This window comes from Populus alba, chromosome 9 (genome assembly GCF_005239225.2).
Source record: "Populus alba chromosome 9, ASM523922v2, whole genome shotgun sequence".
NCBI lineage: Eukaryota > Viridiplantae > Streptophyta > Magnoliopsida > Malpighiales > Salicaceae > Populus > Populus alba.
The window spans coordinates 7,196,681-7,215,144 of record NC_133292.1 but is presented as its reverse complement, the minus strand read 5'-3'; the positions used below and the strand labels follow the sequence as shown (position 1 = coordinate 7,215,144).

Sequence of the window (18,464 nt, the reverse complement as noted above, 5' to 3'; positions counted from 1 at the left end):
TTTCCATTGATGCAAGTTAGGGGTGTTTTATACTTAATAATATTAGATCTAACATATATTTTTAATAATAATAATTATTATTATTATTATTATTATTATTATACTTTACTCAGTTTACTGTGAACTTTATAAATATCCTGTGAAATCTATTTCTCAAAAAAAAAATCGTGATATTTTCTTGGGCCAGGCGAAAAGAGCCCGAAATATCTGCTCGAGAGATTCTATTCATGGAATGGAGCCTGGGCTATCTGAAACCGGGAGCAAAGGGCCCAACCAGCAATGAATAGCTTCGTTGGGCGGTATATAGAATAAAACATTCCGTACAAACTTTCCATTTCGTGTGCAGCTATCATAACATCATCATAAACGATTATCCGGTTTGTTTGGTAATAAAATATGATTACAACTGTGTTTTGTCATGGTTATAATTAAAAATATGTTCAAAAATATCTGGTTAAATAAATATCATGATTTTATATTAATTTTACTGAAAATTCTTTCTTGAAATCTTTATTATAAATATTTTTAAAAAAACTTTTTTTTTAAATTATGATCCCCTTTATTCATAAAAAATAATTTCCTGTAAATTACTTTCTAATTTTTTCCATGTTTATTTATTATTATAAAAAAATTGTTAATGAAAAACACTATATAATCAAAAGAAAATTTAATTTTTTTCATAAAAGTAATTTTTTTATTTTAGACTTGATATGCTTTTCAAAAATTCAAAAATATTAAGTTATTTGTTGATTATATCAATTTTAATTCTTATGTGTTTTGATTTGAATTTTTATTTATTTATTCCCTTTAAATTTAATTTTCATATCAACTTTTATTCTCTTTATTTTAATTTTTTTTTCTTGTTATTGTTTTAATTAAGAATTTTTTACATATATCATATTTGGTTTTTATTTTTTATTAATCTTTATTTTATTTTAAATAAGTTATAAGATTATTTTTTTAATCTCATCATCTTACGTTTTTTAAATAAGTTATATCTAGTCCTTATTTTTTTTATAATTATTTCTCTTATATGACATAATTTATGAAAATAAAATAGTTTTTGTTTAATTTTATTTTAAAAAAAAAATTGTATCTATAATATTTGTTCTGAATTTTTATAATAATCTTGAAAAAAAAAAAATTTTATTTTTTAATTTATTTTCTATTATATATTCAAATACTTGAAATTACCTTATAATTAATTTTTTATAAAACTATTAAATATTAAAAAAATTAATTTTTAAACATTTATTTTTTAAAAAAAAATTATTTTAAAACAAAAACTATTACAATGACAAACATTGGTACAAGGAAAAGCAAAGACTACGTGGGCCCTTCAAGTAATGCAAAGCAGCCACCCATGTCATAACAAGTATCGTAGCTGGGCTGTTCCCGACATTTTTGCTAAGATAAATGGCCCCTGCATCACGTGATTTTTGCGTTGTGGGGTCACTTTTCCGACCGTTAGATCAACGTCTGACCCCACTAATCTCGTCCAATCTACCCCCCCTCTTGGTCCCACGTTTTCCACTCTTTGTCGTTAAATGCTCAAATTCAATCCTCACCGAGTTACTTGATAAAGGTATGTTTGGCTTGTAGTTTTGGTTGTGGTTGTAGTCCGATGTGCCCATGGCTGTGGATGTGATTATATTGATGGTTAAAGGAAGAATATTTGGTAAAAAGAGCTATTAAAAATATTTGAAAACTAGAAAGACTTCGGAACTAGCTTTTCGATTTATAGTGATCAAACTAGTTTTTATTACTTGTGCTAAACAGCGAGTCATGTATTTTCTTATAATCATAAAAAAAATATTAAAATAAATGAAGATAATAACATATTAAATGATATATTTTTTTAAAAAATAAATATCAAGAAACTAATTTAGCTTAGTTATAATAAATTCTTTAAAAACAAGTTAAAACAAACAAAAAAAAAACAAAACACAGAAAGACTTGAAATCTTTTTAAAATTAGTGAAAAATCATATATAAAATAAAAAATGAAATGAAATTATAAAATTTAATATCCAATTAAATACAATGTCAAGTTATAAAATTGAAAAACATGGATTAAAAAAAAACAACAAATAAAATGACTAAAAATCTTTTAAGCTTGAGTAAACCTATCAAATTCACAAACCGTTTAAATCACAAACTTGAAGTCAAGTAAGAATCTTGATTTAATGTTGAAAGATAGGATAAGTAAAAAAAATCAATTTAAAAAACTTTTCAAGGTTAAAAATAGCATTAAAAAATAACAAAATTCAAATATGATACTTAAATACAATGAAAGATTATGAAATTATAAAAAGAAAAATGATTCTAAAAATCATCCAAGATAAAAAAAAAATAATAACAAAAAGAACGATGATCAAATCTAAAATGAGAAAAAAAATCAACGAGGAATGAAATAAAAAAAAAAAACAAGTTTAATTATATAAACTAATTAAAGTAAATGAAATGATAATTAGAAGAACATAGACCAAATCTTAACGAGAAAAAAAAAATAAAGGGTTGTTGTGAGATGTTGCAATGATAAACATTAAAAAGGAAGAAAAGAAGAAGAAGAAAATTAATAGCTGTTAGACCGATGAGAATCAAGCCACGCACAAAAGGTAGCCTCCAACGTTACAAAGTGTGTTTGGTATTGGGGTAATTGTTGTAATTGTGGTTTGAAAAAAATTATTTTATAAAAAGTATTTTTAATTGAGGTTGATTTGGTATTTATATATGTTTGGTTAAAACCGTGGTTGAACAAAAAGTAATTTAACGTGTCTGGTTAATAATGCTTTTGAAATTGAGGTTATAAAATAAATTTAAAAAATATATATATTATATTGATGATTTTTAATTTAAATATTATAATTTTAACTATCGCTATTACATCATAAATAAATAATACTTTATATAAAATATTTTTTTATTGTTTCATTAAACCATCTACAATTCCATCACGTATGAAATACATCCGACAAGGGCTACAATTTTTTTGGTTTATTAAGCGCGCAATAAAACACAATTAAAAAATAATTTTTATTTTTTATTTTACCGCGTCAGACCTGGTTCAATGTATTATGAGCTTTGAACCGGAACCAATCCGACCAGAATAGTGTCTCGTACACTGTTCAGTAAATATATAACATGCTACACTATTCGTGCTAATTAATTAGCATGCACAATGCGTAAGAAGGCGCGCCATTGTTTACTGCTGAAACAAAAATAGCAGGGAGATGCTTCACGAAACCTTATGTCTAGAATGCGCAGTAACAGGCAGGGTTCCATAAACAATAAAACCTATTTTTTTTAACCAAACATACACTTAATTGCATTTTATTTAAAACAACTATAGCTGTGTAAAGATACAAACACATGGATGCCTAGGCAATGCAGCAAACACACCAAGGAAGAAACTGGTTTTTCTTTGTCACGAAGTCACCACGTGTATCATCCAAAAACAAGAAGGTAGCTTATTGTTGGCATGTTCGTAAAGCACGCAACTTTTCTTTTTTTATTCCTAGTCAATCAAGTAAATAATAAAATCACCCCGATAACTGTAAAAAACAAAAATGAAATGACTAATATACTCATGAAGACAAGCCACTATTTTTTTAAGGTAACCTGTAATTTAACCCTGCATAAAATTATAAAAAGACTATACATCATCAAACAATTCTATAATGACAGATGAACTTAGGTAAAATATTATTTTACCCTTAAAAATCAACATTGTGTGATTTTCTACGAAGGGCAAGGATATCAATTCTGTCATAATCCACAGTAATTAAAGGCACATCCACAATGATTATTCCACAAGGCTTGGGTTCTGTTAATTTGCGTGAACCTTTAACCTCTAGCTATCAAGCAGTTCGAGTATCTTTTTAACGGGAAAAACTAACCGCTATTATAATTCTAAATAAATACTAAATAAGTTTATTGCTAATGTTAATAAAAAAAATAAAAAAATAAAAGAAAAGTGGTTTTTATAATTATTTTTTCATGATGTAAATAAAAAATTTTACAATTTAACTTGATAGGTTAAAAAGAATTTAATTAATTTTTTATTGATTTTATCATTTAATATTGGATTTATTGATAAAAAATAAATCAAGATACTCTTAAATAAATCTAAAAAGACAAGTAAATAAATAAAAAATACTATTTACCCTTAAAAAACAACATTGCGTAATTTTTTCTTGAATGGCAAATACATTAATTTACTGTTATAATCCACTGTAATTAAAAGCACAACCACAATGATTTTCCCACGTGGTCGGGTCTATTAATTTGCGTGAACCTTCAACTAACCTTTGGTTATCAAGCAATTTAAGTAGCTTTTCAACTATTTTTTAAAAAAGAGAGGGGTTTTTGCTGTATCCTAGTTCTAAAAACACTATTCATTTTAATTTTACTGGTGTTATTTTTTTTTTTTTTGTTTATTTTTTCAATTAATACTTTTTTTTAATTTTATTATTTAACATAAAATATATTTTGTATTAGGATATTCCACTCTCATGGCACAAATAGCATGTTTGACATATTAACCTAATTGGTTTTTTTTTTCTTAGTTAATTTTTTATTATTTTCATCATTTAATATTTAATTGATTAGGAATTTGACCTCATGGTTTGTTTTGTTTTCTTTTATTATGTTATTTCAGCTTTAGTACATGAGAATAATGTTTGACGAGTTGACTGAAGTTATTTTTTCTAATTTCATTATTCGACATTAAATCAGTTGGGAATTAAAAATTTTTAATTGTTTTGATATACTTTATATGAAGATATATTGATATCGTGATCAGAGTTGCTGGCTTTGACATTTCATTTCTTTGTTATATTTTTAAGAGGTTATTTCAGTCTTATGACTTGAGTCACGGATCCTTTGACTTCTATTTTGTTTTTTACTGGGTTGTCCTCGTTTCATGACCCAAATCACGGGTTTAACAATTTAACCCAGTCAACTAATTTTTTTTTCTTTTTTGAACTGATTGTTTTTTTTCTTCTTCTCAATTTTATCATCTAACACCGTGCTTGATTGAAAATCAAGTTTCATGGTTTATTATAACTTGTTTTTTATAGGTTATCCTGCCCTCGTGACTCGAAAATAATGATTAATAGATTAATTCATGTTAACTTTGCATATTTTTTTATCTTATTTTTCTAATTATTTTTTTTTACAAATCTCATTGCTTAGCATTGAATTAAACAATCTTGACTGGGAATTAAGCTTCGTGCTTTTTTTTTTTGTCTGCTCTTTACAAGGTTGTCTCGGTCTCATGACCAAACCGCATATTTAGCAAGTTAACCTGAGTTAAATCAAGTTATTTTTTTGTGTATATATATTCAGCTATGTTAGTCCCATTGTTTGGGTCATGGGTTTAACGAATTGATTCCTGATATTGTTTTTTTTTTTTCCCAACATCATCCTTCAACACCAAGTCTTATGATATTAGTCATGGGATTGACATGCCAATCTAGGTTATCTTTGTAGGTTCTTATTTATTTTTATTTATTATCATTCAATATTGGGTTAACTAGGAATAAAGCTCTGTAATTTATTTCGAACTATTTTATAAGAGGTTATTATAGTCTTATAACTTGAATCGTGAATTTAGCATGCTAATTAAATTGTCACAAGTCAATCAACTATATTGTTATATTAATATTAAAAAATGTCACATTAAATTTTTTTCTGAGTCAAATTATATTTTTACAAGTTATTCAAGTTACTTTTGAATCCACAAAGTCAATTAAAACCACGCTGTGTTAATTCCCATGTAGTTTAGTTTTATGTTTCCATTGTAAAAAAAATATTAGTAACGTCTTAACATTATTTATACGTTTTTTTTTTAAATTAACCTGACCCGCAGCGTTGTATAGGTTCATAATCTTGTTATTATCTAAATTCCAATTTAAATTGCATATTTTGAATTTTTGTTTTAGCAAACATAGCAATCATGTAGTATATTTAACGTTGATGCGTGAAAACTTAATTGTCAAAACAGAAAGGGTGCAGGAAGTGAACTGTACTAGATAAACGTGTGTCAATGTGTGTTTGCATCTAGTATCTCATCCATAGTTGCCAAACTCAAATGAGTGGCGTTTAGCATGCCAGTATCCCGTGTGTGTATTCATGAAGTTAATTAGCATTCGATCATTTTATTTTTATCTAAAATAATATTATTTTATCTCCACCTTCTTAACTTTTTTATTTTAAAATAGCATCTTTTATAAAAATATATTAAAAGTGGTTGCGATAGTTTTTTAAAGTATTTTTTATTAAAAAATATATTAAAATAAATTTTTTTTTATTTTTTAATATTAATATATATCAAAATAATTTAAAATATAAAAAAATTAATTTTAAAATAAAAAATTAAAATTTTTTTTTTTTAAAATATTTTTAAAGCATAAAAATAAACTGGACCTAAACATCTACTGCTTTATAGCACAAGCACGCGCGTGTTTGGTACGGCAGAATTAGTAATGTTTGGCCAAGTTGTAGATGTAGCTTTTAGTTGTCGCTCTTGTAACTGGGAAAATGTGTTCCTTCATTTATACATGTTGAATCGCTTTCATGCTCCACGAACCAGAAAACCTTTGTTATTTCAGGTTCTAGCTTTTGGCTTTCAAGCAATTTTGTTAATGACCTTTGGATTCTTTTTTCTATCCAAACCCAGTTCAATTAAAAAAATAATTTTTCTTGGATATCGACTATCAAGCATTGATACTTGAATTCAAAAGGCAATAATAATAATAATAATAATAATCACCCTCTCTAACCTTTGGAATTAAAGTTCTTGAAATGTCATCGGACACTTTAGTTGAAAAAAGAAAATTCAAAATTGTTCTTTATATATTTATTGGGTTTGCAGGATGTTCAGTGAGCTGTGAATTAGTCGTGGTGCGCATAAGCCGACCGAATATTCACTAAAAAAAAAAAAAATGGTCAGGTGCACCATTCTTCTCGAGTGGGCTCCTGAATGAAAGATAAAAACATGTTGTGATAAACTTGATTGTAGCTTCAATTCGATTATGTATCCGTGGATTTCAATTTTGCGATGATATATGGATTGTTGAGGTAGATAGACTTCCAATGCCGCTTGGAGAGATAAAAATAAAATATAGTCACTAATAATGCAAAATTAAATATCGTTTGTTTTTGTGTTTGCATGATAAAAAAATTTTTTGAATTTTATTTTATGTTGTATTGATATTAAAAATATACTTTTTAAAATATTATTTTAATATATTTTTAAAAATATCACCATCATCAAATCAAATATCAAATGAACTCCACCAAAGCACCCTCACAGTGCATTGTTCAACTATTCATGGTTAGTTTTTTCCTTCTTGATCCCTTGCATTTTTTATTCATTGCAGTTTGGTCTTTGCATTAAATTTCATTTCATTCACGCCCTTTCAAATCATGTTTTCATTGTTTTAGGTCTTGATGTCTATTTCTATTTGACGACCCATTGCATTTTTCGTCTTGTCGTTATTAAATTAAAGATTTATCTTACAAAATACAATGTAAATTAGATGGCAAATTGATAGCCTCTAGATCCTCCCCCGACAGCTCGCAATATTATCCACGCCTTTCTTTCCTTTTTGGTCCCTAACATTTTTTCTTCGTTACATTTCAGTCATCATGTTAAACTTCTTTTCAATTTCAATTTTATATTTGACAGACATGGGATAATATTTGATCCAATTTTTTTTTACAACTGTTAATTTGCTGAATTCTGATGCAACACAGAGGTGGTTTTTACAAGGATTTTTTTTTAACTGCTGTAAAATGGAATTCTGAACTTCAAAAACGAACCGAACAACACTTAATTGTTTATTGGATTCTTTCCCGGGAAGGTACAGGTGTTGTGGGTAGCCTTGTTAAAATCCGACCAGACTTTTTTTTTTTTTTTTTTGAGATTTATCAACACGTGCAATTTCACATTCATATGTTTGTCTGGAAGTGCACAATTTGTTATTGCTGTTCTTGTTGTCTTGCTATAAAGAAGAGCCTTCAAGTGGAGAACTCTTGAATCATTAGAAAAAAACACTGATATCAACCAACCCACAGTCCATTTACAGGTGCTAGCCCGTTTGGAAACGCGAGCGAGGCTGCAACTGTAGTCGTGTTATCAAACCAGAATCATCACGTGTTTGTGTTGTTACAAGGGGAACTCAATATGACGTCTAGGTTATTTTATTTGGTTTTATATTTTAAAAAGTGTTTTTTTTAAAATTATTTTTTTTATATTTTAAATTGATATATTTTTTATATTTTTAGATTATTTTGATATGTTGATATCAAAAATAATTTTTTTAAATAAAAAAAATATTATTTTGATGTATTTCTAATTGAAAAACACTTTAAAAAATAACCACAACCACATTTCCAAACAACTATTTTCTAAAAAAAATATAAATTATAATTTTTTAAACTAATAATTAAAAGAGAGTTTTCAACTAGATACATATAAAATAAAAAACACAAACCCACCTTGGTTAACTTTTCAGTTTCTAGTACCCAAAATGTTATGGACATCTTTCAAAAAAAGAAATATATTTTTAACCTTGCTACTCGAGGATAGCTTCTCATGGGTCATGTACATTTTATCATGGCAAAATTGTTGTATTTTAGAATGTATTTTGTACCGTGGTGTTATGTACTTTTTATTTTTATTTTATTTAAAAATATATTAAAATATTTTTTTAAAACACATTCAAACACAATTTCAATTTCAGTTGTCAATACTCCTAGTTGAAGCCTTGATTTCGTTTTAATCCAGGAAACAATATTTTAGACTCTTCTATTTGCTTCTAAACTTGAGAGGTGGAGTGTAAAGTTTCCATGGCATCCAACAAAACCTCGAGGGGCAAACCTTGGTAAAACCTTCAACCTATAAGGAACATTTTAATTGATATTTTATTTTTATCTCCATTAATCTCCACGTATTAAGAGGTCTTAAATTAAATTTTTTGTTAATTCTAGCTAACAGAACAATCAAGTGATCACATATAACTCCCATGATGTCTCTTTCCGTATAAAAATCCATCAAATTCTTCAAGATCTTTTTATTTGCCATACAAAATTCACGCAATAGAATAAAGTGTATATAAAAAAATATATAAAGTCTTGATGTCTTTTTACTTATATTTCTTGAATGAATATTTTTTATAAAAAAAAGGAAATCATGTGAGTTTAAAACGACCACTTAATAATTTGTTAATTAAAACTATTGCAAGGATTTGATGGAGAATGGATTTGATATATACTGGGAGCATAATTGATATTTTGCCTGTACAAGTCGAAGACTTTTTTCGAGGTCTGTCCGGAACTCGACTACAAAGAACACAACAAACTACAAAGTACAAACAGATCAAAAGGCAATGCTAACAGACTGCGATCTGTCCTCATCATGCCCCCCCCTCTCCCATTATTTATCACACTTCACCCTCCATGACAAACCACCCCCAACAGCTCAACTCCTCTTCATCCCCCCCTGCCAGTACTTTTTAAACCAAAAAATAATAATACCGAGCTCGGAATCTGAACCAAAACATAGAACAACCCTTCGTTTTCTCCCTCAAACTTAGCCACCCTGGTCTTGACCCAAGGCCCATCAACGAGAATCCATGGCAGGAGCACTAGAGTGCTGGTCAAGCAGAGCCAGCACAGACGAGGACATGGTTGAACAAGTCCTAATGAGAACACATGACAGATCAGAAACCTCATCATCTTCAACAACGGAAGCAGCATCTCTACAACTATCTGATCAAAGCTCGAATCTTTCACTGAAAGACACTGTTTCCTCATCTTCTGCAATGCAAAAAAAGCTTCAAAGATTGAGTCGAAATGTGTCCGAAGCCATTGCTTCACTTAAAAACTCATTGAATCTTGATTCACCACGTGACTCACAAGTTCAGCTAACGAGTTCTCAGCAGGGTAATTGTAGTGGTAATAAGAGTGAGAGATGTAGAAAGGTTGTGTGGGCCAGTGTTGTACGGAACCTCACCCAGTTGTATCCCGGGAGCCAGTTGCCTGAGAAGCTTGTGTCCAATATTAGAAAGCACTATGATTCTTTGCCACTCAGGTTTACTTTTTACTGGAGATCCAATCTTGCTTTACTTTATTGAATTTCTGCGTCTGGGTTTTGTTTGATGGCCACGAAAATGGAGGAAAATTAGATAACGATGTAATTTATATTTTTTGGATTTACATTGCCTCCCTATTTAGCAAAGATAGCGCACCATTTTATTTGCTTTTTTTTTTTGGGTGGGGGGGGGGCTACTAATAGAAAGATAGCATCGATGTTAGAATTTGAGATTTACTCCACTATACCGAAAAAAGCTTTCTAAAAGCGTTTCGAAGAAAATTACCTTTTGTCTTCAAAGTTTCTGTTTACTTGTGTTATTTGCGTGATGTTGTCTTTTTCTTTCTTTCTGTTTAATTCTGGGTATTTTTGACAGTTATGCCCAGGCAGGGTTTGATATGAAAGAAGTGTTTATGCACATCAAGTTGATAGAGCAGGCACTAGTTGATGAGCAACCGGCAATAATGATTCAAGAAGTGTCTGATGATGAGATACAGGGTGCTGTATACAAACTCACATTTGCTTGTAACTCTTCCATTTCGTGGCCCGTAATGTCTGGTGCATTAGATAGTGCTTCCATTTGTTGCAAGAAGATACAGATCTTTGAAAAGAAGGGATTTACTCTTGGCGTTGTTCTTCTTTTAGTTCAAGCTGGTCAAGCGAAATCATTTAAAGCTCGTATCGAGAATGCCTTAAAATCTTCTGTAAAGAAGTCCAAATCAACCACAGTGAAGCTTCCATTTGGGCTTTGTGGGTGTCAAGAAGAGAATACAAGAGGAAGCTTTGGTGAAATTGAAGAAGATCCCTGCGAACAGAATTTTAGGAATGGCATTGAGAATCCGAATGTGAAGATTCTGCTCGAGATGCCCTTACCCACTTCTTCGATAGTTGTAGCGGTTGATGGGTGGCAAACGATTAATTCTGGCGGGGATGAATTAGGGAAATGGCTTTTGAATTCTGATAATCTTGAATTTATTGATCAGATTGGACCGAGTTCCTTTAAGGGAGTTTATAAGGGCAAAAGGGTGGGAATTGAGAAGCTTAAAGGGTGTGATAAAGGGAATTCTTACGAGTTTGAGCTCCGTAAAGATCTGCTGGCATTAATGACTTGTGGTCACAAGAACATTCATCAATTTCATGGCATTTGTGTTGATGAAAATCATGGATTGTGTGTGGTGACCAAATTGATGGAAGGTGGATCTGTTAACGAGTTAATGCTAAAGAATAAAAAGCTTCAACCCAAGGAGATAATGAGAATTGCTACAGATGTAGCAGAAGGAATGAGGTTTATGAATGATCATGGTGTTGCATATAGAGACCTTAACACGCAACGAATTTTACTGGACCGGCATGGGAATGCTTGCTTAGGGGACATGGGCATAGTTACTGTTTGCAAGAGCATGGGTGAGGCAATGGAGTATGAAACAGACGGTTATCGCTGGCTCGCTCCAGAGGTTTGTTTTCTATCTTCCTTCGCTAGTTTCAAAATCCATTTCTTTGAAAGAAGTCAGTTCTGACCATAACTATCCATTCAACAAGCACTTGCCACGGCCACGAACCTATCCGTGATCAGAATTTTATTGTGTTGACATTGTTGCCAATTTGCCATAGTTCCAAGGTTCCATGATGTGATTGCTTACGTGGACAATGAAACCACTTTATCTTGTTCTTTAGTATGCATTTGAAAGGTTGTTTTGATTATCACAATTTTTAGCAAGTAATCACAATTCCATGTCGTCCACTAATCCCCCGTGGGATGTCCGCTTATTGTCTTGCTCTGATGTTGGAATAGTTTAGTTTCTGAGAGATCATTGATGTATTTTGAGTTTATTTGCATATAGGTGCTGCGTCTTTTATTGTGTAGCTGGGTTCCATCTCTTATTGCATACAGGTACTAAGACATGGATACATATAAGCACTGCTAACTGTCACCGTGAATTTATGCCATTTTTAATCTTTAATTTCCTAGCTGTTACAAGGTACCGGAAATTTAACAGGAGAATACTTGGTAGGGGTTTCTTTTCTTGAAAAACTATGTTATTACTGTAATCAAGGACATTGCTTAGACTCAATGTATGCGGGTGCTATCTGGTTTCACTCAAATATGCTGACAGAGACTTTAAATCACTCATCCCCGAATGATTGTTTGAGCATGCGCAACATGTCTTCATAATTGTTCTTGCTTTACATCCAAATACAACATTTGCCTTTGCATAAGCACCCTTGTTTTCTCCATTAGGCAAATCATCTCAACCACTATAATATTTTTTTTTGTTCCACTTTTAGCAGAATGGTTTATTAGTGGAGCCCGCTGATTTGATCTTTTAAACTTGAGGCATGATTGATGGTCCTTTTCAATACCAAATTTGTAAGCCAATATGCGGGCACAAACTTTTTTCAAATCCATTTACCTATAGGAGCGATAGACATGTATTAAACTCAATGCAGTTCTTGACACTAGCTTCAATCAGTCAAGTTGCTGTTGTCCAAATGCTATGGTCATTATGAAACATAAACTTGCCTCCCTAAACAGGAAAGATGAACTGATCCTTTCCATTTCTGGTTGAAAACAGATCATTGCAGGTGATCCAGAGAATATCACTGAGACATGGATGAGCAATGCATATAGTTTCGGGATGGTGGTTTGGGAGATGGTGACCGGTGAGGCTGCTTATGCTGCATACTCACCTGTGCAGGCAGCAGTTGGTATAGCTGCTTGTGGCTTAAGACCAGAGATCCCCAAGGACTGCCTGCTAATCCTAAGATCTCTGATGACCAAGTGCTGGAACAATTCCCCATCAAAGCGCCCTCAGTTCTCTGAAATTCTATCAATTTTGCTCCGGCCTAGCAACCAATATCAATAGGTAAAAGTTCTTCCACCCCATGGAATGTGGTCGGATTATTACTGAATTGCGTGTAAAAAAGTTGTCCCTTGTCAAGTTATCATGTCCTATCATTGCATAATTGTAGATCCTGGAAGTTCACATAGCAGAAATGAAGGTATATTTCGGTCGTTTGTCTAGATGTAAGATTTGTGTTTGCGGTGTAAAAAAACACAATTAGGTGTTTGGTAATATATCAAACTGCATTTTGTATTGTTAGGCTCATTAAAAAATTGAGTTTAAAATATAGTTTTTGTGAAGCAGCTTTTACATGTATTTTTAACTGATTTCGTAAAATTTTGTTTGTTTTTACATTTTAAAATTTAATTTTTTTTTCTTTACTTAAATGTTTTTTTAATTTTTAAATTATTTTGATGTATTAATATCAAAAATAATTTTTTTAAAATAAAAAAATATATTTTAATGTATTTTCAAGTAAAAACCATTTTTGAAAAATAATCATAAGCAAATATTATATATATATATATATATATTTATTGTACATAAACCTTAATTATAATTTTTACCAAATACTTATCTAAATTTAATTAATCATATTTTTTTCAAACTTAATTTTTTAAATTCATAACCATAAAAGCTATTTCAAAAACACATATCTATTCTTCTTGTAACTTATTGAATCAATCTCGCAAATCAAGGAAAGGAAGATGAAAAACGTGCCTTGATTGGCCGATTGAATTCTTTAGATTGCCTGCCATGGCCATGGTGCATATTTATTTCAAATCTCATCATGTTTGCAGCTTGAGTGATGGAAATATCAAAAATGTTTCTTTCTTTGCGTCTGTCGTCATGAATGACCAGGCATTCCACATTGGTTGCGAAAGGCGAGGATTATTAGATTAAAGAGAGAAGGTGGAAGAAAACAGAGGGCAACCAAGATTATATATGCGGTCCTTTGTGCCTACAAATTTTGAGTGACGCAAGGAATTTTGGGTATCCCAAGTTTGTGTTTGGCTTTTTAAGTTATAATTTGAAATATATTAAAATAATATTATTAAATTTTTTTAAATTTATTTTTAACATTAATATAATACATCAAAATAATTTTAAAACATTAAAAAATAATTAAAAAAATCAAAATTTCAACTCCAATATCATTTGTGTTTTCGTCGAAAATAAATTAAAATAATATTTTTATAAGTTTATATTTTATTTTAACATATTAAAATAGTAAAAAAAATATAAAAATTAATTTAAAATTTTAAAAAATACAGCTGTTTCGCAATTTCAAATACCATCTCGGAATCTCGGACTTGTGAGACTAAAAAAGGCATTTTGAGTCATTACTTTTGACTCTGGACCTGTTTTGGTGAAGAATAAGATAATCGTTTTCTAGCTCTCCAGGTCCCAGCTGGAGGGGAGGAAACAGGTGGCTTGGACATAAACTAAGGACGTGCCAATCTGTCTGAAGTTGAAGGTCGCCGGAGTTTGCGGTGATCCTCCTATAAAATCTCTAGTTCCATCATGAGGACCTGGTCGTGTAATTTAAAGGAGGCACATGCATAGCATGTGCACCTGGCTACACGGGTCAGAGAAAAACTCCAAAGGACGGCGTTTTGTAGAGTTTCAAGATCTAACCTCGCATCAGCTCTAGCTACAAGATTAATCAAATCATTAACTGGTAAGCATTTTTCTTTGTTGATAGTCAAAAAGACCTTAATAAAATATACTTCAAAGGTATTTTTCTAGCTTTTTTTATAATGTTTTTAATTTTTTTATGTTGATACGATAAAATTATAAAAAGATATTAAAAAAATATCAGATGGAGATAGCTTGTGAATGAATCATTTAAAGGAAGAGGAAGTATTTGGACTGCAGACCAGTTGTCTGATCTTATACGTCCACCATGCCTGGACCAGATCCAATGAAGGAATGCCAACATAAACTTAAGTAGCAAGTGAATTATGGGATTGGACAGGTGCCATGATATTATTTTCATGACATCATTGCATTAAAGGAATATGATTTGTTAGCGCGCATGGTATTAATAAAAAGAAGATGAATATTTTAAGGCAAATGAACTTCAAATATGTTCTGGATGATTAAAGTTTTTCTCCTCTTGGCAACAGATGATTTGTGAGAAATTAGCGGTCTCCAAAGTCAAGGCTCCTTATCGTCCGGCGTGCCATCCACTTGTCTGTGCCTCCGGGAAGCAGAGGAGCTTACTGTTCAATGTCATCATAATAATCTTTCGTAAAGATACTGTGTGCATGACGCGCCAGCAGGTGCAATAATGGTACATTAACTTCCTTTCTACTCCTGTCGCTAGTCACTACTAGCCCGTGACAACTGACAAGCATGGATGCATGAGGCTGTTTCCTGGCTCTGTTGTTCATAGGATGCGGGGAAACATGCCCAGAAGTGGTTTCATACCACCCCCCTCTTTGATGCTTTTGTTTGAGAGTTCAATTACAACTTAGTCCCTTTACTATACAAGAATTGATTAACTAGTCCTCGCAGTCTTAAAACTATATATTTAATCCCTGTATTATTAAATCCCTTTTATGTTCTTTTCCATTTCTTTCGAGAAAAGAAAAAACGAAAAGAGAACTTGGTAATATGGGAAAACTTGATGACAAGAGAATGCATTATTTTTGATAAAAATAGCTACTAGATTGAGGATGGCCCGTGTCAGTTAAGAGATTACTTGGTTATTTTTCATGCTGAAAATATTATTTAGTTGGTTTTGATAAAATTAAGTAATGAGCAGCTCTTTTGGCTAGTGAAAAATCGTAACTCGTCAAAATAAATAAAATAGAGATTTTGAGTTTCAAAGAAATGGCCGCTGAAGGACCCAATTAACAAGTCTGAGCTGAAGGCCGTTTCGTTAGCTTCTTAGTTTTTTTGTGCTCGACAAGGCTTTAACATTCTTAACCCAGTTTATGTGCCTCGTCTCATATTTCAGGCCCATGGACATAAGGACCCATGCAAAACCACATGTGTTTTTGTTTTTTACTGGACTAACCATGGATAGTAGCAGGGATGATTTTTTTATTCGATTTAGTTATTATCTATAAAAATAATTAAATTAAAATTTTATAGAATACAGAAAAAAATCAAAATCAAACTAAAATTAATGAGTAATTTTAATTCAATTCGGTTCAATTATTTATATTAAAAATTAAAACTCAACCAATCAATTTTGATTCTATTCAGTTTAATTTTGATACGATATTATTATTTTATATTAAAAAAATTATATTGTTTTTTGTGTTTTTTTTTATTTAGTAATAAGTTTGGTTTCGGTTTGGTTTGTTTTTTTATGTTTTAAATTTATAAAACCAAAATCGGACCAAACCGAATATATTTTTAAATATACTAATTGATTTAATCAGTATTTTCAAAAAAATTTTTATTTAATTAGTTTTTTTATTTTTTAACTTTTCCCTGCCCAGTAGCAGAAAGCACTAGACTCAGGTGTCATATTAGAGCACGTCGTTTTCGATACTCGCTGTGGATAGATGCATTGGGCGTGTTGGAGCATTACACGAATTGAAAATGTAAAAGAAATGTTGGAGAGTCTTTAGAGATAGCTAGATAGGTTTTTTTTTTCGGTTTGAGATATAGGGTATCTTAGAATCAAATTACATTTTAATTAAGAATAAATAAAAACGCACTTTTACATTTACCTGGTGTTTGTAAAAAACATTTAACAGATTCATTCAAATATGATTCTATGTTTGAATCTATATAAAAAAAAAACAGCATGTCTCATCAATCACTACAACAACGATGTCTGGGAGCATTTCATGAAATAATACATTTTATTTTATTATATATATATATATATATATTTCTAGATTATTTTCATTTGATTAGATTGTTTTGATGTTTTAATATAAAAAATAAGTTTAAAATAACAATAAAAAAATATTTTAATATTTTTCCAAACAAAAAAATATTTTAAAAAATAATTATTACTGTATTTTTAAATACAAAAGAAAAAAGAAAAAAAGGAAAGGACGAGGATAACTTCCTAGAAAAGATGTTTCCAGTAAAGTGGTTCCGTTTAAAGGGAGAAGCTACCCTCTATTATTCGTTGCCCATTTCTTTTGGTTTACTCTATTTAGTGCAGGTTTGTCAATACAAGTGTATTTATATTTAACAATATATTTAAATATTGTTTTATAACAACATATTAAAATGATAAAAAAGTTTTAAAATATTAATTTGATTTTTTTCTTGCAATGAGATTTAAAAAACATTTTTAAAAAAATCAATTGAAACATATTATCAATCAAGACCTTATTATTTTGTGTAGGCTGCCTCTATCTAGTCCCAAGCCAAGGGCCCATTGTTGCAGAATAAAATAAAGATAAAAACAGAGAGAGAAAAGATTCGGTTTGAAACGGAAGAGGATAAAATTCCTTCTTTATTGATTTCCTATATTAAAATTCAACTTTGAACTCCTTGCCACATAAGTAAACAATAAAAATAATACACAGCGTTTTGGACAACCCTCAGCAAATTTGACTTGTTAAATATACTCTTCTCTCTTAGATAACTCTAGAACCGGTCCCCAAAACTCCAAGCCCTGATTGGGCTGTGTTTGCATTAGCGTTAATTTTTTATTTGATTTGATTTTAAATTATATTTTATTTTATTTTAAAAAATATGATTTCAATACAATTTTAATTAAAAAATACTTTAAAAAAACATTAATCACTTACTCCAACGCCATTTTTAATTGTAATATTTTTTTTTAATATTTGAGATATCATCTAGTCGAGCATGTTAATTAAAATCAATCTTTTTAAAATGATTTTAAAGCTGTATCTTCTATATTAATTTGATGCATTAATAAAAGTTTAATATTTTTTTGGTATTAACTCCAAAATCTAAATTAAAAAAACCAAGAAAAAGTATAGTATAATTATCGATCCTCCTTGTCTACCTTCGACCTTGAAAGAAATTCGCGGACCTTGTCACCTGACCGAAAGTCGTATGTGCCTTGCGTGGTGGCCGCTGTTGACCGTGTTCTGCATGGAACATTCTAGTAGCCACCAAGGTGGTTGAATTGTTGCGTTCACTACAGTTAAGTAATAATAAAAAAAAAACTGATATCATTTAAATCAATAAACATGTACACGCAAGAAGCGTGTATTTTTTTCCTATTCACACAATAAGCTCGTATCATTTACATTACTTACTTAAAAAATAGTTTATTGGTAAAAAAATTAGAATTAAAAGTTTTTTTTTTTTTTTTTTTTTTATGATTTCAAGTTTAAGCTTTGTAGTTGCTAATATGATGGCTACTAAAAACTTAGGTTGTTAACTTTAGAATTCGTGAGATTAATCGAGATACGCGTAAACTGACCCGAATATCTATGTTAATCATAATAATAAATAAATAAATAAATAAATAAGGCTTTGGGTTATGCAATGAAAACAATTCCCTTTCTTTTTCTTTTTTATTTAAATGAAAATAAAACCTTTTAATGAAAACTAAAATTTTATCCGGGT

At 30.1% G+C, this 18,464-nt stretch overlaps 1 protein-coding gene across 3 annotated transcripts; it reads left to right on the top strand.

Annotated features, from left to right (window-relative positions):
• Window positions 1-9,421: 9,421 nt before the first annotated feature.
• Window positions 9,422-15,500, top strand: LOC118027557 (uncharacterized). 3 transcript variants are annotated; one of them, XR_012170690.1, is made up of 5 exons: window positions 9,422-10,098; window positions 10,475-11,552; window positions 12,672-12,962; window positions 14,346-14,622; window positions 15,071-15,500. XR_012170690.1 is itself a non-coding variant. In XM_073411270.1 (4 exons), the coding sequence occupies exons 1-3, from the start codon at window positions 9,641-9,643 to the stop codon at window positions 12,960-12,962; spliced, it is 1,827 nt and encodes a 608-aa protein (XP_073267371.1). In that variant the 5' UTR covers window positions 9,422-9,640; the 3' UTR covers window positions 15,071-15,497. The 3 variants fall into 3 exon arrangements, 2 of the variants coding, with proteins under 2 accessions (XP_073267371.1, XP_034886826.1); XM_073411270.1 differs by lacking the exon at window positions 14,346-14,622 and having other exon boundaries at window positions 15,071-15,497; XM_035030935.2 differs by lacking the exons at window positions 14,346-14,622; window positions 15,071-15,500 and having other exon boundaries at window positions 9,423-10,098; window positions 12,672-13,122.
• Window positions 15,501-18,464: the final 2,964 nt, after the last annotated feature.